The sequence below is a fragment of the Haplochromis burtoni genome, unplaced genomic scaffold (assembly GCF_018398535.1).
Source record: "Haplochromis burtoni strain Fernald_Lab_line unplaced genomic scaffold, NCSU_Asbu1 Contig_21, whole genome shotgun sequence".
Classification (NCBI taxonomy): domain Eukaryota; kingdom Metazoa; phylum Chordata; class Actinopteri; order Cichliformes; family Cichlidae; genus Haplochromis; species Haplochromis burtoni.
In genome coordinates, this window is record NW_024582382.1 from 162773 (window position 1) to 187883 (window position 25111).

Consider the following 25111-nt stretch of genomic DNA (forward strand, 5'->3'; position numbering starts at 1 on the left):
ACACACACACACACACACACACACACACACACACACACACACATGCACACACACACACACAAACATTCCTATTAAACTGGTCAAGTATAAAGACTACACTAAAAATGAGTGAAAAAGCAGCCAATATCCAAAGAATAATTTGACAAAACCTGGAGATCTATTGCTCAGGAACACTTTTATAAATTGACACGTCTGGCTGTAGCAAAATATAAAGAAATAAGAGGTGGCCCATTGTAACATCTTTGTGAGCATTAATATTCTTTATTGCTTTACTATTACAATGAATGTGAATAGAATTCTGTTCATGTAAATTTAAAGTTAGAGCAAACAGTTACAGAAGGCCTGTAACCAAAATAACATATAAACCCTGGCAAAATACTTTCAACGTATTGTTGTGGTATGATACATAGTAATGAAACATGGTAACACAAATGTTAATATTTAGCTCAGGTGTGCATAAGCGAGTTATCCAATGTAGAATGCAGAGGAAGGCAAAATGAACAAAAACGATGGTAAAGCAAGACAGGAAATGAAAATATTGCACAAAAAGCAATATCAACAAAAGATGGATACAAGGTAACCAAACAGATCATCTGACAAAAGCAAAGATACTCTGAATTTACCCAGATTACATTTTTTGAGCTTTTCATATGTTTTAGGGCCTTGTTTTTTCAGCACTTACTTCCACCTTTATAATATATCAGCATTATCTCTATATTACCATATTCTATATTCTAATCTTCCCCAGATGTATTTATTATTAAGACTTATGTCTGATTTTTAATCTCTTTAATTAATTTATATAATTGCTTATTACTGCAAATCATTGTAATTTTATTAATTTTTTTTATGCAGTTTTAATTATTGGCCTATTAGTCATCTGTGAAGCACTGAACTGCACTAAGATTCATCAAATGTGCTATAGAAAATAAGATTTGATTGAGTAATTGGTACTGATGTTTCAATTTATCCTGTATTGGTATTTTTGCAAATGATATCGTTGAACACTGAGTGGTAGCTGCAGTCAGACAGTCAAAGCCCTCATAATCAAGACCACAAATAGTTAAATAGTTAATATTTTAAACACGATTGTAAGCATTTCCTTGATTTTTTTTCTCCCACGTTTTACAGGCTGTGACTAGAATAGAATCTACCTAGCTACCACACTAGGTTTACTGATGTAGACCCAGTGTAAAAATACTTTTATGATGCTTTTATCAAAATTATAGATAAACATGTGCCCTCTCACAAATTTAGAGAAAAAGGCTGAGACAATCCTTATTTTTTTCTGTTCCATCTCCTCACAGAGAGAGATGCCGCCTGGGCCAGAAAAGCTAAATCTGAGGCACACTGGCTGATTTTTAGACAGCTCGGAAACTCTTAAACCTCTTTAATTAAAAAAGGCCTAATCAGAATTCTACCTCAAAAACCACTGAACACCGTAATGATCCCAACTCCTTTTGGAAAATAATAAAACTTTGTACAGCGATGTAACCACAGACGAGATGTCAGCTCTTAAAGATTCAGGTAATTTAGGTGAAAAATGTGATATTCTAAAGTGCTTCAATGAACTTTTTTTTTAAAAATCTACATCCAGGATTAGAAAAACTTACTGAACAGAGGCATCTGTCTGCTCATAGTCCTATTCGGATTTATTTCTCACATTAATACAAACAAACTCTTTGAGTAGTTTAAAGTCGCTTATTGCTGCATATTTTTGTTTTCTTAAGACTTGATATGTCTAATCTCTTATTGGCTTGTCCTTAATCTGTGAAGTATTTTGAACTGCACTAACCTGCATTAAAGATGCTAAACAAATAAAGTGTGATTGATTTATTAAGTTTCAGGTAACTTGTATTGGCTTATACGCTTATGACTTGGGGTCACTGCTGTTGTAGCCCACATTTATATGAGCTGACACTTTTTTTTCGTCCACAAGGAGGCGGTGTCGGTCTTCAAACAACCAGAGTTGAGTCAAGCGCTGTGTCTTGGCACGTGGTACCGCGTCATTTCATTATCTCATTCACAAAAACATTAACTCCCCTGCGGGGCACGCACTTCTAAGGAATATCAACTAATTGAAGGGCTGCAAGAGCCATAAAACAGCCCATTCACCTCTAACTACTTAATTTGATGGACTATTTTATCATGGTATGCTGCATTTATTGTATCACCATTAAAAGGTCACGTTGGCATTAAATCGAGGGGCACAATGTCCTGAGCATTTATGCAGCTTTGCCAACAGTGAAATAAGGTTTTACATTTGGTAATTATCATAAGACAAACAGCTATCCCTCCTAAAAATACCTAAAAAGCATTTTAAAAAATATTAATAATAATAATTTAATAATGTATATTCTCAAAGACACATTAGGGCTAATAAGACCATGTAAATCTTAATGGGAAATTGGAATTTACCCCTTTAACTTTTTCACATTATAGTTATAGCTCTATATTTAAAATGATGATAAACACATCCATAAGTTTAAGCCTATTTACTATAATTTATTAGCAAAAAGTATAATTCCTCCCCTGTAGCTGGTCAGTAAGTAAATCAAAACCCATCACAAAACGTTACTGAGCAGGCTTTGAATTTTTGTTATTACGTATTTATTCATTTTATATTAAATAGGCCTTTTTTTAAAAAAGGGAAAAGGCAGATTTAAGCAGATGCTCCAATTTTATGTTAAACGCGTTTCATCATGAAATATCACACAGTTAAGTTAAAAAAGACATGATACTGAGTCCTTATTAACTTTGAGATAATTAGCTGTAGTCTAACCCTAGTGATATCATTTTTGTGGACTTAATTAGGTTTCTGATGCAACAGAATACAATCACTACAGGCATAAAATAGCACTGATTGGTTTCCATGAACACTGGGTCGCTTTTTCAGTGAAATCATACAAGAGAAAAACAAACCCTGTGAACCATTTGTATAGTTGGACCTTAATTTCTAATAATAATAAGAGCAGCATACAACATGTGAACGATGTGGCTCAGATGTGAAAATGAGGAAGGCGTGGCCAGTAACCAAAGTAGCGGAGTTTCCAGGGTGGGCTGTGTGCGTCCTGCTCGCAGTTACGGGAGCGGACGAGTCAGACGGAGTGTGTCAGTGGGACCGGGGCACTGCGCGTCGGACAGCAGAAGCTGGATAAAGCGCACCGGCTCTGCGCATGTATTTGCTAATTTTTCTTCAAAGTGTTGAATTCCGCTGCGCCTCTTATCGGATGCTGGATGCAACACCTTTCCGTGTCAAGAATACACGTCTGACGGACAAACCATGGACAGTCTAGGGAGCCGTTGCAAGATTGTGGTGGTCGGGGATACGCAATGTGGGAAAACTGCGCTCCTGCACGTTTTTGCCAAGGACTGCTACCCAGAGGTAGGTCCAGCTATTAAAAAAGTCTAAACTTCGGTCTTTCTGTAGAGGAGGGAACCGCGGAGTTTATGAATAACTACAGCACCGTCATTTAAATGTAACGCTCTACTCGGCAGCTCAGTTTCAGCACTAATCCGGCAGGTTACATCCACCTGTCTAAACACACTAATGCCCAAAGAAGAGGAGAAAGAACCATAGCGCAGACATGAAATAAAGGACTGTAAAATGACTAAATGAACTGTAGTGTCTCCAATACAGACTACAAAACTTTAAGGCTTTGTCTTTGCTGTGTTTCTAAACATAATATCCCCGAAAGCATTTGAGGCAGCCCAGCTGTGAAATGTGTCTGCCTTTATTGTATTTGTCAGCTGCATCGTTTCAAATGTCATACTCTCAGCAGTCTAATCACAGTCACTATAAACAGAGGCTTATTATGCCCCTTTTCATCGGGTAACTAAAATAAATCTTTTATTTTCAGAACTATGTGCCCACAGTGTTTGAAAACTACACAGCCAGTTTTGAAATAGAGAAGCACCGGATTGAACTGAATATGTGGGACACGTCAGGTAAGACTATTTCACGTCTCTGTCTGTGCTGTGTCTTAGAGGCTGACATTAAATCAATCGTCTCCTAGCCCTGCCGTGGTGTCTGTCCCTGGGTGCGACAGGGTGGCACTGCCTCCAACTCCCTCTCCAACTTTTTCAGCAGTCATCTCTTTGACAAATTGCTTTGACCTAGCCAACTCGAGATGCCTTTTGTTTTTAGACGGTTTTTTTTGTTTGTTTGTTTGTTTGTTTGTTTGTTTTTTTAACTCAGGACATCTGCTAGTGCTGGAAACTTTGGTGCCAGCCATGTCTCTCTGTGTCTTGTGTGTGCATTCTTTCACGAGTTGTCCACTGTGTGTGGCTGCCCCTTCTCATGATCTGGCTCAGGGTCAGGCAACTGTGGGGAGGAGAAAGGGGTTATGGCGTGGATAATTCAGACAGGATGGGCCTGAAGGGACCAGTAACAGCTATAACCATTTAAGAGCTTTCCTCAGATTTAGATGGATGCAGCAGTTGGCTGACATACTGGCTAGTACTGGGCTAATCTTTGTCTGCTCGTTTGATTAAGTTTCCCCATTTTACACATTTTCAGACATCCGATCAAGATTTATATAAAGTTTTGTTTACTTTGGATATTTTATTAAGTAATTTGCTGACAAATAATTCATGAATGGACTTCATTCCTCAACCCTGTGCGAAATTAATTAATTACGTTTATTTTCAACTCCATACACATTCATTACTTTCAGGGGCTTTCTAAGGGCCATATCATACCGTTCACGGTAATACCGGTATAATGTTGGGCAACGATAAGAAAATGAAATATCACGATAGAATATGGGTAAAACACGCATGCGCAGTGCCTTTGTTTTCATATGCACATGGCGGAAAAAAGCACGGCGGTGACAGAGAATGAGAAGGGCGAAAGCGGAACGTTGAACGAAACGGATGAACCAGAATTGGTTTGTAAAAATGCTGCAACTTCAGTGGTGTGGAACTGGTTTAGCTTTCTTCTGTCAGATACACAACAAAGCACTATTTTTGGTAGAGCATGCTAGCGGCCGTCGTTATTACCGTGTTTTTTGGAAAATACGGCACTCTTAAAATCAATCCTTTGATTTTTCTGAAAATCGACAGAGCCCCTTATAATCCCGTGTGCCTTATGTATGAATTCTGGTTGTGTTTACTCACCTCGAAATGATTTTATGTACACAGCGCTCGAAAATCTGTCAAATGTTTTAGTACGACTTTGCTAAGCTACAAAGCTGCACCGCTTGATGGATTGTCGGAGCATTACAACTATAGTAGGCAGGAGCCTCGCTGAGTGATACGTACTGTGCTTCAACGTAATATTGCCATATTGTGTGTGTATAACCTCTTTTTAAGATTTATGGATATTATACATGTTTATGCTGAGGATATGTCGGCCAATTTCCACTGGAAATGCCTTTTGGTTAAACTGTCAGCAAGGAATTTGCACTGTTAAATTTTTATATAATTTTAATGCAAAAAACAGCTTCTTGTTTAAGTGAAAATACATTGATGTTTTTTTTTGTTGCATTAATAAAGTTGTGGAGTTTTGTCTAGTGTCAATTATATAGTCAGTTATATCATTATCGCAAATTTTCAAATGTATATCGTGATAAATATTTTTGATCATATCACCCTGCTCTATTTCTAACTTTAATTTTTTCAGTCATTAAAAATGTCTAATTTGAACATGCTGATATGTTCTGAATAACAGCATCAGTGATATCAGTGTATAAGTGTTATTGTTCCATAGAAAGGAATCCACATGTCGGGAGTGTTATTGAATCACAGTGGAACTTTCTCTGAAAACAAATCATCTTTATTTTAGTGGTGTATGACCAGGCTGTAGGACTCCTGCATAGGAAGCCAGGATCTATCCCTGTCTTGTCAGTGTGGTTAGATTTACAGCTATGTGGATCTGAGATGCTGCATGTCACAGTCTTCTCATGCCAGAGGCTCCTGCCAGTTATCTGACCGGTGACATGGCTCAGTAGTTATAGCAGTCTGTATGGGATCCTTCCAGAGGGAATTCTTTTATGTTACCATAAACATTCCCAAACCTAAAACTGTCTTGGGAGAGACTATGAGAGCATTTTTATGTTACAAGACCAGTCAGCCAAAGAATGTTGTTTTTTCTTGAACCTCATGTCAGCTCCAGAGAGTAAATCTGCTGGAGCCTGTCAGTCAGGGGTTCCAGGCCCTCTCAGGCCCAGGGCTACAACTTAGAAGAGTTCCTTATCTCTCAGCTGTAAGAGTCTAATGTGGGAATGTTGTGCTTCTGTCCATCTTTAAAAGCCTAAAGCACCTTTGGCAGTTTTAGACGTTAATCTTCAATCAGGAGCCGCCCACCCTACAACAAACATGACGTCATCCAGCCCACAGGGCAAATGTGTGTGTGCATGTGTGGTTGTTTGCCTATGTGCTTCTGTGTGTGTGCACATTCAGAGGTCCTTGTGTGGTCTGCCATTATTCACTGATTCACGGCAAACACAGATGTTCATATTTTCTCTCAACAAGAAAAATAATTGGCTCACACTTAGATGGAAAAGGCTTTCATCTGAAAAGAATAGCATGTCTCCCATCGTTCCTTTATTTGAGTCTGAGTATTTTATTGCTTCACCCTCTCTCCGCCTACGGCTCCCATTCTCATGCTCTGCTTTAATTTTCTTTCATGTACCATAAGCACCGTCGCCAGCAGTTCAGTGCAGAGACTCTTGGGACTCTCTTGGGTCACACAGTCATTTATCATTTATCATTGATCAAGTATTTCAGACTTTATCAGTTAATTTAAGTAAAATCACAGTGATCAGTGCTATAAAATGTCTTGACATGCCTGGCGTACAGTCATCTTTGGTGAACTTTGACCTGTGAATTTACTCTGTGAGGCTCTTGCAAGTGTTCTTGACAAAGCTGACCTTAAAGGGAACAGACAATGAAAGACCAATAGCTGGTAAACACATGCTGTTATCTGTACAGGTGCAACTACAATCCACTGGACATTTTCATTTTGACCTGTTTGCATCAATCAATTTTCGCATTGCTCTCCAATTTTTTCCACTCCATTTATACACGCATTATTGTCTCACTTTCAGCCTCTTCTCATAAACTTTTGTCTCCCTTTTAATTGCTGCTGTAGTCTGCGCGCTGTGGCCGGGCTCAGTTCACAAAACATTATTGATTGCCGTTTGAGGCGAGGCTATTTAAACAACTTGCTTCTCGCCTGTTTCACATTTCTCCAGTAAGGTTAAATGGATATAATCATTTAGAAATGCTCCCAGCGTTCACTCTTGCATGGAAGTCAACCACTGATTCACGTGGTCACCATAATTTCAGTTCTTCTACTAGGTCTCATCTTTGCAGGATGGGTGAGAACAAAGGTAAGCTGTTTATCTAATTGAGGTCGTCACTCCCTGTAAATCTGTATGTTTGTTCATGTGCAATTTTTATAGAACTCCCTAAACATAAGGGTATTTTAAGACGTATTAAGCAGAAACAGGGAGGTCAGACAGCTTATGGGAATCAGAGGGCAACCTTCAGCTGTACTTTGTATTCTTCCCTGCATTCAGCTCTAGACCATCTGGAGAATTAAATCAATTAGACGGTGATTGAATGGAATTCAGAAGAGAAAATAAAAAGAGAAAATAAACACACTATATTTGGATAAATGTGTGTCCATGTTACATGACATGGTGATAGATGGTGTAGTCGGATTCAGCAGTGCTGTATCTGTTTTTTAATTTATTTTAAAAGCAACATAAGCTGTCAAGTGGTCAAAATGTCAGCGTGGGTCGGTGATAACTTATCAGAGATCATTAGTGATAACTGTTGATGCTCGTGGGCCTCTTTGGTAGTCAGCGAGTCAGGAGCTTTTACTGAGCCTGAGGCAATGAGGCACTCATCCTCTCTTCCCATTATGGTAAAGGTGCCTGAGAAAGATTTCTTGTTGCTTTGGCCTGCGAGTAATACTTCAGTGAGAGGTGTGCATGCTGTTTCTTAAAAAGTCCAATTCAGTTGGGTTTTCCCAAAGTTCCCACAGCAGTACCTTCACGTCTGTTTGTGTTTCTCTTCACAGCTGTCTCTCTAATGCCTGACCTGATTCTTTTTCTTTTTCTTTTTTCTGCCTGTCCTGTTTGGATCTTTAGCCATCAGAATTGTTGTCTGAAGGCCAAGAAAGATGCCAAGTGGATTTACTTTACCAAGTGGATCATCATGGCCTTGCTATATTGGTCCATTTGATTGTCCTTTATTATAATTATGTACTGACCTGATTCTCACGTGAAGCCCAACACTTTTAGGCGGCAGTCCACAGGCATCTTGTTTTCCTTTCTTCTTTTGCTGACATCTTTAGTACTAATCGCTCATGCTGTGGTGTTATTTTGCAACTTACTTCCTCGAGCTCGCTTGTCATTCAGATCCTATCTTCATCACTTTTAACCTGAGGAGTTCAGTAAATGAAATTTCTGAGCTTCTGTTGATTTTTCTGTGTCGGATCAGCAATGTTGTCTATAGTTTCCGATTCCAAGCACATTGTTCTTTCTCTGTTTATTTCCAACAAAGTTCTGTCGCTGCTGGGAACACTGAAGCACATCACTTGCAGTGCTGTGGAGGATGTTTTTTCCTGCAACAGACCTGCCTGACTCTGGCTGTTCACAACAAAATATATAAAAGCTTTGTTGAACTTGTTTCAGTTTGAAGCAGTGCTCTGCAGAGAAGACAGGAAGCAGGAACTTATCTGTATGAAAATGTCACAGATTGTTAATCTACACCTGGATAACAGACTCTTAAATTAAATTACCACTCTTATGAGCTTCCGAGCCCCTAACCTCTAATGAGTATTCCACAGTTGAAGTTGTGCGCGTTCTCATTAAAAAGCTTCCGTGTGTTTTCACAGTCAGAGGTGTGATTGTTTTTGACTTGAGAGACACTAACAAGTGTGTAACACCACTCCCAGTGCCAGCGCTACCTTAGTCACAGTCTGGCTGTCTCCCTCCTCTCATACCAACCTTCCAACATTCCTGGTGTCTTTATGCTCTTTAAACTCCACATACTTAGTGCAGTGGACTGGTAGGACATCCAGTGGCCTGTGAAAACATTCCGTGTTCAGTGGGTTTTGCATTCCTCAACACTTTCCGCTTGATTAATATTTAATGGACAATGAATGAATTACAATCACAACACAGAGCAGATATAAAATCAACGGAGTCTCCTCTGCACCCAAACCTACGGCTCACTGGAGGTGGAGGATGCTCAGAATGTTCTATCAGACCTGATATTATCTGAGTAGGGACTATGCTGATCACTAGAGATAACTTTGTCTGCTCTTGGCTTGTATAGTCTTTCAGCTCGCCCTCTCTGAATTACCACTGCAGGACTCAACATTAAATATTTAAATACATAAATTCTTAGATTTCTTCACTTTCCTCTGAACAAGTTCCAATTTTAGTTGCTCTATAGGTCATTGGACTTGTTGGAAAGTAGCTGCAGACTGTAAATGCACCTTTTGTTTATTTTTGTCAACACCCTGATGGGAGGATGACGACATCATTTCAAACGCTGTTCACAAGTTGTTCATACTCTTTGCTGAACCAGCCCAGGGCAATAGCTGCCTTAACGAAAACAGGTTTTGATGATGCACAGAAAGCTGGAAGGCACTCACCTGCACTGGGAACCTGTTCCAGCTTGACAGTTTCAGGTAATGAGTAAACAGAAGAAGTGCAAGGCTGGTGAAATACTGTAACCTGAAATAACCGTTTGTGTCTCTAATTAAACAAACAATTGTTGAAGAAGTTTAAAAAGTCTGGTTTCACACACAAGTTTTGCTCACAAACAGCATACAATGCGACAATTATCTTTTATATTATTTCAATTTTTAAAGAAGTTATAGAAATGGTTACAAAATAGTTCATTCCTATGATCAGATATTTCCTTAATATTGTAGAATCTAGAGTAAAAGATCAGATTTTTGTTTTTTTCCCCCCATTAATAGCCTGTCTTTATTCCATGTTCTGGTGACCCATCAAGCTTTAAAACTACCATTCACTGTTTTGTTAGTTGTTTTAAATTTATCTGCATTTGTGAAAAACTGATTTAAAAAGAAGCTGTAACCTGGATGTTCACTGGCTACACCGGAAGAGCCCAAGAACTAGCTGTTGCTGGTCCACTGGCCACTTGGCTAGCGGAAAAGACTATTTGGTTTTTCTCAGATATTCAGTTTACTAACATGTGAGACAAGAAAAGTAACAAATTGTTACTTTTTAGGGAGTGATAAGTCATCAGCTGGCATTTTGGTAAGTATTCTACTTTCATCCAGGTGACTAATTTTGGATTACTTCAACAAAGGCTTGGTGGATCCTTGGTGGATGAATCCCTAGGATCCACTGATGATCCCTTGATTTATACTGAATGACGTTAACATGACTTTCAGTTTTATATCTCAAACTGATGGTTGCAGGGTGTAGGGGTTAACACAATCAACTTGCATGCAACAGATGCCCACTTTGGCACAGGGAGGAGGCACAAATCCAGCATCAGAGGACCGCAAGCAAGTGGTTGTGTCAGGAAGGGCATCCAATTTGAGTCCTGCATTAGCTCCATGTGCTGTGTTAAACACTTGGGAAATAAGGGATCAGATGAAAGTACTTAGTTTAATATCTCAAACTCATGCCCTTAGTTAGAGAGATTTGTTTAAGACTAATACTTTTTTGTCTCAGTTAGCAGGATGATCAAGATAGACAGTGTTTAAGCTTACTACAAAGACATTCATTTTGACTTTGTAAGCATTATAGTGTTTAGCAGAGCACCTCAGTGCCTAAGTATGACATCAAAGAGCTACTCGGCAAACATTTAAACTCTGAACAACCATCTGCTGATGTTTTTTTTGTCATTTTCTATGTTTAAATTGTTCCAAAATTAAAGTTTAACTGATGTTGTGCACCTTACCTCAATGACGGTTCGAGGCAGTCCTTGAACGCACTGAAGCACTGGCATCAATGGGTTTATCATACTGACATCAGGGACAGAGAGGCAATAGTTGTAACAGTCCGACCGTGTAACAGATGAGACAGAACTCAGATGTACATAAATGTAAATGGCTTAAAAATTCTGTTTATTTATGTATGTTAAAATGGTCTATAAACAATGTCAACATCTGTCTATGTTTCTGTTTTTTCAGGATGATGATGTTGGCTGCAGACTCTAGATAAAGCATAACAATTCATCTCAGGTGTAACTCTGGATATTTTGTTTGTAGAAAAGAATCCACATTTCAAGCTTACTGGCTATTTTTATTTTCATGGAAGCACGATTGGCACGGTTTGGGGAAAAATACTAGATTTGTGACTGTTGGAATTTTGCAAAGCTTGTAAATAGATTTTGGTCTTTGTACCTCCAAGTCAATTCTATTTAATTGAGTTTTATTTATAGAATGCCATTTCATAACAACAGCTGCCTCAAGACACTTTCTGGTGTAAGGTAAAGCCCTTTGACAGTCTCCATACACAGATACTGAAATGCCTGTGAGGATATTTTTGGAGGAGGGTCTATCACTCAGTCCTTTAGGGCTTCCTGAGCTTGATAACAGAATGTATCTTCTGGTCCCTTTATGTCAACCACATGATTTTAATTTTGGGATGAGCCTGCAGTCTTTTTGGTAATAAAGTTAGCAGATAAACCTGCAAAACAAACAAAAACCCTGTTAATTATAATACTATATCTTAGAAATAGAGAGGTAGGTCTAACTCGTGTTGTAAATAACTGAGAGAAATTTAGACTAATCTTTGCTTCCTTTTTCTTCTTCGTCTTTTAGAACAAACTCTACCCCTAAACTTTTTGAAAAATGATGGCCTTGTGCATAGTGCTTCACTCCATTGCACCATGACTTTGTGAGTGGGTTTGTAAACAATCGCTTCAAGACAGCTGGCACTCCTGGCTTCTGGGCTGGATGCCTTTATTCTGGAGCAGGCAAGCAGTACTTTGTGAATTATAGTTAGATTGTATCAAGGAATCAATAATCAATGGCTCTCTTTACATTAAAGGAGGTGTGGGAGAAGATTAAGGAAGCTAAAAGAGAACAAGTGAAGAGTTGAATTCATGCATCTTTATCTGTGTACTATCGGTTTATCCCCCCTCTTTTTGTTCAGCTGTCGATGTTCTCCATCTCTGATTGCCCATTAGTCAAGACATCACTGCGTTGGGGTCACTAGCAGTTAGGAATGTGTTAAGCAAGAGGTGTGCAGAAATGCTGCATGAAGGCAGCCAGGCACACTGATGGAACAAACAGGCTGTAATTACTACACAAAATGTCTGCTCTCTCAGTGAAACTTTGACACACACACACACACACACACACACACACACACACACACACACACACACACACACACACACACAGCAAGCTGATGTTCTGTACTACATGTGCTTACATATTCCTACCCATTTTTACATGCATACAAAAACACCTCGAGTTGTCCAAATGCCCATCTGCCCAGCACTTCTGGCAGGTCCCAGAGGCTGTAGCATCCGAGTCCTTATGACCTTCTTCAGTGAGAGGAACCTGTAAATGTGCCCATGGATACAGCTATAAGCTAAGACTCATCAGCACACGTTCCTTCACCGCATCTCAGCCTCCGTGAACTGTCAGCTTAATGTGGAGCACCAGGCAAAAGTGTATAATCTGCTTAAATAGTATGTCCATTGCTGAACAGTACTGCACACTGCTGATAGGCTGCATATGGCTTTTACTTAGCACATTTATACAATGACATATTAACTAAGTACAGTGATAAGTTATTAGGCACTGAACATTCACTGGATAGAATTAAAAGAAGTCTTTTAGAGTCTTAAAGCTTTTGATGAGTCCATACGGACTCTTAAGTCTTGCCACGCTGTGCTACTGACAGAAAAGGCTTAAGCTATTATAATGACAGATGCACAAAAAGTAATCAAATTTTGATTGCAGCTGTTTTTACTAAAAATGACACAGAATCAAAGGGACGAGGAGTGCAACATGAGAATATATTAATATTAATAGTGTTGATGCATATCATTTTCAGTGGCTGATAGAACTGGTAATGTTAGACAATACTTATAAGTGATAAGACCTATAAATAAGCATTTTTAAAAAAGATTATATCGAGTACAAAAAATATCACATAGCATATTTATTAATATTGCCTAAACCATATGACAAGGCATATAACTAATATTACAGGTTATTTAAAATGTATATGTACAGGTAGTCCACATATCATGACTTATAAATAGGCCTGTTCTTTGTAGGTTTTCACAACTAGTGGTAAGATGTTTTATTTCTTATGTCTAATTATTGTCTTATCAGTCTTCTGTGAAGCACTTTAAACTGTAACAACCTGGATAAAAGGTAATATACAAACAGGTGATTGATAATATGAAGAAATGCTTAAATGTGTTAGTTGTCCTTCTTTCCTAATACTTGTGTATGCATAAGAGGACACAGGCAAAACACATTTCCTATTACTGGTTATTGCTATTCTGTCGATTGAAAGTTGAAGGCAGTGAGGGCAGTAAAGAAGACAATGAGCAGGTACAGCTATTTTATTTGAAAAGAAAATGCATTTGACACCTTTTTTAGATGTGGCAAATGAAATGTTTTTGTAAGAAACAATTTAATTTTGTTTCCCAGGTCAGCCTAGATGTGCATCCTGTGACTTTATTTAACTTGAAACCTCAATATCCGATTAACTGAACCACACTTGGGCAGCACAAACAAATCGTGCCGCCTAATGCATCATGATTGCAAACTGCAAGAGCAGTAGTCTTTGTTCAGAGTTATCCATTAGCTCTCAATGAAATACAATTCAGTGGTAAAGACCGAGCAAAGAAAAAGGGAAATCCACATCAATCAGACGACCCCGTATGAGGAAGCACTTGACAACAGTGGGAAGGAAAAACTCCCTTTTAACAGGAAGAAATCTCTGGGAGAACCAGGCTGAGGGAGAGACCATGCCTGGTTGGGGATGAGGGGTGGAAGACAGGACAAAACACAGACTGAGGAAGAGAGTCAGAGATTAATAATAACTCATGATTAAATGCAGAGTGCTGTATAAACACATGGTGAGTGAAAAGAGGTGAAACAAGGCCCATTATGTGAAGCCTCCTGCCTAGCCCCAAGCCTGTTGTAATATAGTGTGGGAGGGTTCAGGGTCACCTGATCCAGCCTTAACGGTAAACTCATTCAAAAAGAGAGGTATGCTCTTCTTTCCATTCTACTTTTAAATATTATAGGCCTGCAGTCTGAGAGCAAAGTCCTTTAATGGGAAGATATGGTAATACGATGTCTTTAAGATACGATGGGGCCTGATTATTCAAGGCTTTGTGTGTTAGGAGAAGGATTTTAAATTCAATTCTGGGGTTAACAGAGAGCCAGTGAAGAGAAACCAATATAGGAGAAATATACTCTCTCTTTCTACTCCCTGTCAATACTCTTGCTGCAGCATTTTTGATCAACTGAAGGCTTTTTAGGGAGTTTTTAGGACAACCTGATTATAATAATCCAGCCTAGAAGTAAAAAAAATGCATGAACAGCATCAGTCTGAGACACGATTTTTCAAATTTTTGAGGTACTGTGTAAATGCAAGAAAACAGTCCCACATAATTGTTTAATATACACACTGGAGGAAATATCCTGGTTAGAAATGACTCCAAGATTCCTCACAGAGGTAATGCCTTCCAGAAATAAGTATCTGGTTAAACACAGTAAAAAGATACAGTAACCTCTGTTTTATCTGAATTTAGGAAATTAGAGGCCATCCAGGACTTTATGCCTTTAAGACATTTCTGCAGTTTAACTAATTGTTGTGTAACTTCTGGCTTCATGGATAAAGCTGGGTATCATCTGCATAGCAATGAAAAGGCTATGCCATATAATGTTACTGCCTAGGGGAAACATGTATAATGTAAACAGAATTGGTCTTAGCACAGAACCATGGAAATCCACAGTTAACCTTAGTGTGTGAGACTACTGCCTCTCCATTTACAAGAACGAACTGGAGTCTCTAAAATAGATATGATAGAAACCACTGCAGCGAAGTAACTTAAACACTACTTAACATCGCATGCTCGAAACTCTGTAAAAATATTATGGTGAATGGTACTGAATCCTGCACTGAGTCAACTGTCACTAAAGCTGTTTCTGTGCTGTGATGAGCTCTGAAATCTGATGGAAACTCAGTTGACTGTTTTATCACTACTCTTTCAAGAATTTGTGAGATTAAAGGAAGGTTGGAGATTGACCTATAATTAGCTGAGACAGCTGGGTCAAGTGATGGCTCTTTAAGTAATGGTTTAATTACGGCCTGTGGTACGTAGCCCAGTTATAGAGATAGATTGATCATATTTAAGATTGAAGCATTACTTAATTAATGGTAGGACTTCTTTGAGCCGTCTTGCAGGAATGGAATCTGATTGATATGTTGATGGTTTGGAGGAAGTAATTGCAAACCTTAACTCAAAAAAATGAATTGGAGAGAGAATCTAAAAAAATATCAGTTGTATTGAAAATACCTCTACATAATGATATGTCTGGGGTGGTTATGAGCATTCTTTCTCTAATGGTTAAAGTTTTATTTGTGAAGAAATTCCTTAAGTCATTACTAGTTAAGGTTAAAGGAATGCTTGGCTAAACTGAACTCAGACTTTTTGTCAGCCTGGCTACAGTGCTTAAAGAAACCTAGGGTTGTTGTTGTTTTCAATCAGTGATGAATAGTGAGATGTCCTAGGTTTATGGTAGGGTTTTTTTATATAGAGCAACAAATTCTTCTTCCAGGCTAAATGAAAATTTTCTTAATTAGTGAGATGCCATTTCCCTTCCAATTTATGAGTTATCTGCTTTAAGGCGCACTGTTTCTGTCTCTATTTTTGATCTGTACCAGCTTCTAAGGGAAATGTCTGTTATTTAGGCTATGTGACTGTGTCTGGAGCTTTGCAGACAGACTGAAAATCTCATAAAGTTCATTGCTGTGTGTGGTGCCTATCATATTGTTCCATTATTTTTATACTGTAATTTGATAGCAGCAATAGCAGATTTAACTAAATTAAGATTAGTTTTCTGATACTCTTTCTGATATTTTTGTTTTTAAAAAGAAAGCACACAATACATAGAAAAAAAGAAACGAGTCATGGATATCGTGTGATCGAGTGACGATGGGAATAGCTACAGCGTTGACACTTTAATCTTAATGTTTCTCAGCTGACCAGAGACATAATGGGTGCTGTCGAAGGACGCACAGGCAGCAGCTGGGGCACAATGAGGCTGAAAAGTGCATCTGCTGCCTCAATCAGTAGTCAAAGAGGTTGGGGGAATGAGGGCTTGAAGTGACTAGAAAGAATAGTGGGTGTGTTTACCATGAGAGCAGGTTGTGAGAGCAGGAAGTGTTCACTAGATTGACATCTAGAGAAAGGAAACAGAAGGAGCAAAAAAGGAGAGGTATACATCTGTGCTTTTCCCACATTTGTGGGCTTTGTGTTTTAAGGCTTGTCTTTGGGGATCTGTCCCATTCCTTGGTCCTTGACACACAAATGCCACTTTTTTTCAAACTGCTGTAACCTCTCCAAACAGTTGTCTATACATACATATGACAATATGAAAGAGTCGTTATGAATTTAATGCAGTGCTTGTATCAGTTGATTCTGTTAACTCTGCAATTCTGTAACCTTCACTGACCTGAATTAAAAGGATGTAAATGATACAGATATACTGTACCTCTTCCTTTAACCCCATTCCAACAATTGTATCTCTAAAAATCAAATCTCCAAACACACTTTCAAAATGATTCTTATAAAGGCTTTATTGTATTACTTAAACAAGGTAAAATTACGCTCACATTATTAGGTGTACCTGTTCAACTGCTTTTTAACACAAATATCTAATCAGCCAATGACACCCCAACAACCAATGGTTCTAGGTGTGTAGACAGTTTCACAATGACCTGTTGAAGTTCAAACTGAACATCAGAATGAGGAAGAAAGATGGTTTAAGTGACTTTGATTGTGGCATGGTTGACAGGCTGGTCTAAGGATTTCTGAAATCTACTGGGATTTTCTCACACAGTCTTGAGGATTTACAGAGAACTGTTTGAAAAAGAGAAAATGTCCAGTGAGTGTTCTGAGTGAGAATGCTCTGTTTATGCCAGAGGTCAGAGGAGAATGGCCAGAATACTTCCAGATAACAGGAAATCAACAATAACTCAAATAAACACTCATAATAACCAAAGTATGCAAAAGAGGATCTTTGAACACACAACGCATCAAACCTTGAACCAGATGGGCTACAACAGCAGAAGATGACACTTGATGTCATTTCTGTCACCTAGGAACAGGAAACTGAAGGTACAAGTTACACAGGGTCAGCAAAATCGGACAAGAGAAGACTGGAAAAACATTGTCTTTGTTGTTGCTGACCATCTCTACCTTTTATGACACAGTGTACCCATGTTCTCATGTATGCTTCCAGCAGGATAACATGCCATGTCACAAATGATCTCAAACTGGTTTCTTATACATGACAGCGAACTAACTGTACTAAACAGCTTCCACAGTCACCAGATCTCACTTCGATAGAGTAGCTATTGGATGTGGTGGAATTGGGAGAGTGACGTCAAGGATGATAAATTTGCTTTAACTAAGACGATCAGGTCAACATGGACCAAATTCTCTGAGGAATGTTTCTGACAGCTTGCTGAATTTATGCCATAAAGAGGATCCAACGCTGTGTTATAAGTCATGTATAAGTGGCCAGTCAGCATAAAAAACAGCACCAATAATACGAATATTACTAGTATTACCTAATAATATTACCCAATCCACTTAGTAAAGTAGATTCAGTACTAGCGGTTGGTGCTTAAATATTTATACAATCATAAAGCACCTTTATGTCATCATAATGCACTCTACCTACTCCCCTCATCAGCAGCACATACACATTGATGCCTTGTCTTATACTTCGCTGCACCCCCTCAGTCTGTGCACCTCAGTCTTTTCCAGAGGGTGATTGGCTGTGTCGGCATTATCCTTAAAGAGATGGTGAGTGACTACAAAAAGGGAAGTAAAAATGTCTTTTTAATGTCCTCCATCACTCGTTCTAAGTGTCTGCCCACACAAAAGAATCCAGTGACACACCAAGAAATTATTGATCATAGTATAAGTTACTTGAAGGGCATATTAAGATGACCAGGTGAGCTGCAGCTTTCTTAGTTTAAAATGTAAGCTTATATATTGTAGCTACATTATTATTGATGCCCAAATATGCTTTGGCCATTAAGCTTGGTTAAAAGCATCATTTTGCCCATTATATATTCTCATAGAGGAAATTATGTTCTTCTTAATCATTAATTTAACAAATATACAACAGATGATAATTCTATTAAAACTTTTTTGGGCTGCTAATTTTGCTTGTTTAATCTTACCCGGTAACAGTAAAAAGTAATTACGCTTAATACATATTTATGCAGGTTTTAATTAAATGTCTCACAAGAATCTAATATAAAACAAAGTAGGAGTGCATGTTTTATTTAAAAAATGTAATGACTAAAAAAAAAAATCACTGTGTAACCTGGAGAAGTAATAGCATTACAGTAATATCTAATACCCCTCCAGCACTGTTCATGTGGGACACAAACTAATCCACCCTGACACTGAACCAGACGCTTGCTCCTACTCAAGCTGCAGCAGCGGCAGGAGCAGCAGTGAATGCCTCTGTCATTCAGTCAGATGGGAAATCCACCCAGAGAACCATGGCTCTGTGTGTTTTCACCCAGTCCACTCCCCTCTGCTGACTGCAACTGTACCCGATTCCGCCCTAGCTTTGATCAATTCACTTCAAACAGCCACACTGACGCGTTCTGCTTCTCATAAAGCTAACTCTCAGTCCCGATGGCCCTCCACCTCCAGAGGAGCAAAACCCTCTCAGCATCCGTCTGGAACCCATCCGAGCGTAAGGGGATACACAGAGAGAGGCCATATTTCACCTCCATCCTTCACCTCCCACCTGCACCTCACTCACGCACACTTGACAGATGCCATCATTTATGAATGACTTTATTTATAAACAAGATCCAGCCCGCTCTTTTTCTCACTGCTGCAACTTTTGTGGATGTGAAATTGCACTTGAAGTAGTGTCTTGTCTAGCTGTTGGCCTCCCGTGGGGGTTGCAGAGCAGGGAGCTGGGGTGGCGGGGGTGCATAGATAGCTGAATGATAGAGATGCGCTTGCATGGCTGTGCAGCAGAGGAAGTGGAGCAGAGGATCCCCCTTTTTCACTCAAGTTTTCCTTTCATATATATGTGGTTGTAGCTGCTGACTGAATATTCTCACCTCTGCTTTCTTATCAGACTGACAGCTGTGGACAGAGAAGCTGCAGTCAGTGTTATTACAAGTTTTAATGAAAAGCTTCCAGACTGGGTACAAATTCCGAACGGAGAGTATGAAACTCAAAGGTGTAGGGGAGTGGGAATAAAGGATGTGATCACTCCTTTTTTACAGGTGAAAAGGAATATAAAGACATGAATTTGAATACTGTGTATGTGTGTGCGTGTAAGAGAGAGAGAGAGGTGATATTTGAGCAGGGCTGAGAGCTTTTCAAAGCAGATTTCATTGTGGCATGGCAGTCCCTAGTGCTCAAAGAATTGGGTGTCAGTGGGTGATGCTGGCAGCGTTGGCAGATAACTTGAAACGACTTGGAGAGTTTTCACAGACTGTCAGAATTGGGGCTTTAAAACAAAACAAAACACATTCTCCGTCCTCACCAGATGGTGGTGTTAAGGTGGTACAGACTCGGAAAACTGCAGCCACTGGGGTTTAAGCCAACTTTTTTCAAACCATTTTTAACCTTGAGTCAAGTGATGACTGTGTAAAAAAAGAAAGATGGACATACCCACCATAATGTCACACACTGGTTTTAGAAGCCTCAGCATTAGCATTTTGGCACCATCATGTTTGCATGGTCAGAAGTGAACGTGTGTGGATGATAGGGTAGACTTGGCTAACAAACATAAATACCTGCTAATTAGTGCTCAGTAATTTACAATCACTCACTACAACTGTACTGGGAACACAATCCTCCACACAGCAAGCCATAAAAATTGCATTAAATATGCTCCAAAAGGCTTTAACACCACAGTCCCAGTAGGCGGGTTGAGTTCTGTGACTGGAATTAAGGAGAGGTGAAGCCTGGTAGACAGCTGCTGCCCCACCAGCCCATGTCAGAATCCACCTGCTGGGTAGATCAGCCCTGGTGTTTGCCACTAAGTTTAAACTAGTGTGTATAATCTGCAAGGATAAATGCCTCTTTTATTTATGTGCAGCATAGGGCTTGGTGTTAAGTTTCATTTCCTGGATGAATGGGTGGATTTGTGGTCGAGCTGTGTGTGTTGACAAACTTCATTAAATAAGCAGGTTATCTATTAAGTATCGTGCTGAGCCCCAGAGTGCTTGGGCTCTCGCACTCTGGGGCCTCTGGATGTCTGGGGTCTGGATCTCCTCCATGCCTGCTTCATGCCCTGGTTGGACGGGGCTATGGCTCCCTACACCCTCTAGAAGACCGTTACATGGTGAAACCTTTTGAATACAAGTGCGCTGATCCACACAGGTGTGCTCACGGGTGTTCACTGTCCATAGACATAAACTACACCTTTCTTGGCTGCTACCTCAAAGCACATTGTGCGCTGTCTATCCTGCGTGCTGCTCCACAACATTCAATATTTACTGCTGTTTACACTTAGCTAGATTAATGCGATGGTGTTGTGTTTATTATGTTGCTCTCTTTTTTTGTTTGTTTTCTCTTCTTTTTCTCTCAACAGGTGATCCAGGAGTTTTTTTTCTCTCTCTTTCTCTTTTTAAGCGCCCTTTCTCACTGTCCCTCTTTCCCTCTGTTTTTCTTTTCCTTCATCTTTCCTTCTCCCTTTCCTATCCCCTAGTCATGTCTGTCCCGTCTGTAACAACTGAAAATGAAATAAAATAAATAATAACAAAAAAGGTCGATCAAATGGACCAATACGGCAAGGCCGTGATGATCCACTTGGTAAAGTAAATCCATTGGGTATCCTTGTTGGCCTTCAGACAACAATTCTGACGGCTAAAGAACCAAATGGGACAACAACAAAAAAATTATCGTGCTGAGCGACTGTGAAATTATCTTTTAAATTCCCAAATTTGCAGAAGATTTTTAACCATGTAGTTAAAATGTACACAGTATGGCAACATTACATCGATTTTATTTTCTTCTTCTCAAATAGTTTTCTATATTTTGGTCAGAAAATCACTGATTTAATTTTATAACTAATGTTTTATTTTGTTTTATCTCATTTTTAAGTCCTTTTTTAAAAATCAGGGTTTAAAATTGCAATCCTACAAGCTAATGATCCTTGTGAAAAATTACTCCTCCTCTAAGATTCTTCTCTATCTGAAGTTGAGCCGACAAAAGCAAAACAAAAAGATGGATCTATGTTGGAGATATTTAAACCAGATTTTTGTTTGAGCTGCAAAATGACTGTGCATGGAAAAAAAAAAAAAGCAAAAACAAAAAACTGTTATGAAGATGGTATTTGTTGTCCTTTAATTCTGGTCTGTTTTTTTTTTTTTAATTTGGATTTGGTGGATTTGAACCCACCAGTCTGCTGCTTCTATTGAAGCAGATGAACCTCGATGATTGGGGTAAGCCTGGAGACTATAAAAAAGATGAAAACTGGGTGTGTGCGTGCCTCCTGTACATAACCAGAAGTCATTCACAGCTACTTGAGTTCCTCACACAAACAAACGCTTGGGAGTTTTTATATAATAACATCTAAACACACAAAAATCCCCAAAGGTTTAAGAGTAGCCCAATGTAGACTCCCACACCAGTCACCTATTTCTCAAACAGTTCGCAGGGGAAAACCAAAGTACTGACACATCTGGTGTGTTGTTTTTTTTTAATATATCAAAAGATGAAGTGAGAGACAAAGAAGCATAGTGATCTTTAAAAGAAAAACACAAGTTGAACCACAGACACAGGAGATGAAATGCATAGCTGTTACTGTGATGGAATGAAAGTGTGTCTGTGTGTGAAGCAAGGAGTAGGGGTGAGGAGAAGCTGAAAGGGGACACAGTATTCTATCTCTATACCCCTGGGGCAACCAGGAGACAGACAGTAATGCTGCTCTGTCTCCAGCCTGCGCTGTCAGTACTTTGGCTGGCCCTTCTTTTCAACCTTCGATTGGATGACAGACACAGGTATTAACTCCTTGGCAGCAGAGCTCAGAGCAGATCTGTGGAAGGTGCTTTATGCTCTTCAAAGGCTGCACTTCCTCCACAGGGAAGTGTGGGGGCTTTGATCAATATCTTCTGCGTATAGGCTGCAGACATGCAAGGTTAATGGCCATTTAACCCAGTGTCACCTCCGCTGTCCTGGCTGTGCACTAATGCTTTTGAAAACTTGACACAGCCATCTCTATTACAAATCGGTAGCTTTACCTGTGTGTGAGAAGTGTGTGTGTGTGTGTAATATATGTCAACCTGAAAGAGCAGCAAAAGATGTAAGCATAGATCAGAGTTCAGGCCAGCCGGGGTTTGGTAATTACAGGATTATTATTTTTCTTGTTTTTGGTGGCTGTGGCTCCAAAGATGGAGCAGGTCATCAGCCAAGCAGGAGGTCAGTGATTCGATCCTTAGCTTTTCCGGGTTGCACGACAAACTGTCAATATACTGAATGCCAAAACTCCCTAGGATGTGTGTGTGTGTGTGTTTGTGTGTGATAAGAAAGAGGTGTATGCAATGAATGTGGTGGAGAGTGGTCAGTAAGACCAGAAAAGTGTTAAAATTTATGTAAGAATAGCTCCAGTTCATTGGCTTACATGTGTTCCATCTTTTTCACTTCATTACATTTCGTTTTCATTTAGGAATTCATTGCCTCAAGCTTCTCATATAAAGTGTATGTCAAGTATGTCTGAGCTGTAAATAGTCGAATTAAGATATTGCACAAAATCTGGCAAAGATTTCATGTCGTGGCGTAATATGAATGTTGCAATTGCAGTATTAGCTTTCAGGTCCAATATTTTTTAGACACTTTCAACATTTTGATGGGATACGCACAAGGTCAAGTCTCTACAATATATTTAAAAGCTAAAATTAAACATAGCTAATTTCTCTTTGACTATTAATGAATTACATATAGGTACTTATGAATTAATTGTAGGTGATAAGAAATGAATGATTTTTCATGCATGAATGAATATGAAATCATGGCATGAAACTCTGAACATGCAGATGAATTTACACTAGTCCACGTGAAAAACAACTCTTTCACACGAGGTAGTCTGTTTTTGAAATTGGAGGCACAGAAGTAAAAGTTATTTCACCTGGTGAAGAAATAGGCTGGCACAGTAACACTGTGTTAAATCACAATGTGATATTTTTACACATTTTTGCATGGATTCATCAAACTAAAATTACAAAGATTTTTAAGCAAGAACAGTGAGATGCAAAGTTTTTAAAAATAATGTTATAAATGTGTGTTAAACTTGTAATTAAAACTGAGAAAGTAAACAGATAAATGCAAAATCAAGCCGATAACTGGTGCGATTTCCTTAGCAAATTCTGCCTGTTACAGCTGCAGCACTCTTGTTGCAGCAGTTTCTGTTCTTATCATTCAAAGATGGGTCTTGATTGCTTTGGCTGTAATGTGTTGTGTGTTGTTGCAGATTTAGACTGGTAATAATCTGATGCCTCTTTGATGGACGGATAAGATTGCAAGTATAATCTCTTTGCTTTTTTTCCCAAAATGTTAGCTTTCTCTTTAAACAGCATTATTATGAAATGACAATTTAGCACTGCACAAACCAGCATAACCTTGTCAGTGATGAATTAAATAGCTGAAGCAGGGACATGTTAGCTTTCCCCAGTATGACATGGGAAACATATCATGTAGGAGTAAAAATTAGAAGTATTTATTGGCAGGTCAATATTATTGGCCAATATCAGTTATTTACTGATAAATTAGTAGTATCCTTTATAATTGCTGATAATTGCAGAAAATTAAAGACCAGAGAAACAGCCAATCGTGTTAGGAGTGTTGACATTGCATAGTTTATTCACAAGAGGGCACTCTGCAGCTTCCCTCTTTGGTGATGTGTTTGGAATGCTACAAACACAATATCCACCTGGGAAAAAAAAGACTAAATAAATACACATAAAAATTGTTCAGGAACCAGTTTGCTTTGTGTATCTGAATAATAGGGAATAAAAATACTGGCTGATATATCAGAATATTGGATTTTTGTATCACCAAATATCGGCATTGATATCGGTCTAAAAATCCTATACTGGTCGGGCTCTATCAAAAATGTAACATAAATTATCCAAACTTGCTGGACAGTACTTCTGAATATGTATTTATGAAAAACCAGATGATATTAAAAGTGAAAAAAAATCTCGAATTTGCAATATATGTCGTACTTTTATCTACTGGTTAGATTTTTTTGCATGACAGTTTAGATAAGGTCAGTGGCTCGATGTGCACCTGTATGGCTTCAAGATGTGGACTTCAAAAAGAACGGAGGCTTACATTCACATAAAGCACACGCTGTCTTGTACAGTATTAGGCTACATTAGGTCAGAGTAACTACTTCCTCTCAAAGGGTGTCTTGGCAGCTGTATGTTTATTTCTATTTGAGCTGAGCCTTAATTGAGAAGAAATCACAACACAGCTTGGAGCTTCAGTGTTTGAAAGTCTTCTCAACCTCTTAAAGGTTGGAGCACCAGCTCTCCTTTTAGTCACCTCTAATCAGCAATGCACTGAAGTGCCTTCAGTCTCCTGCTCTCTTCTTTCTTTCTTCCTTTCTAAGGCCTCGCAATGAAGCCATTTGCATCCCCCAGGTTGCTAAGATACTCTGCCACCGCGACTTAAAATGTTTTCCCTTCACACTGAAGGTGGATTTGAAGAGGAAAACAGCTGAAGGAGAAGAAAAAAGATCCCGTTTTCACTAATTTGGCGATTTGGTGACATTTGGGAGGGTGTTCGTTACCCTGCCTTTGTCTGCATGGGTGTTTTTCAGGATTTCTATATGGCCTAATGAGGCTCTAAGTTGCTGTTGACTCCCTGCCATATGTGCATGAACACATCAGAGAGCTTAGAGGCAAAGACCCCCCCC

General features: G+C 39.0%; 1 protein-coding gene across 1 annotated transcript in view; it reads left to right on the top strand.

The window, feature by feature from the left end:
• The first annotated feature begins 3044 nt into the window (after window positions 1–3044).
• The window catches only part of rnd2 (Rho family GTPase 2), a 32765-nt gene continuing 10698 nt past the window's right edge, over window positions 3045–25111 (top strand). Inside the window, exons 1-2 of the mRNA XM_005920397.3 lie at window positions 3045–3385; window positions 3861–3948. Of these exons, the coding sequence (XP_005920459.1) occupies window positions 3284–3385; window positions 3861–3948 (190 nt within the window). The 5' untranslated portion in view covers window positions 3045–3283. The remainder of the gene's footprint in view (window positions 3386–3860; window positions 3949–25111) is intronic.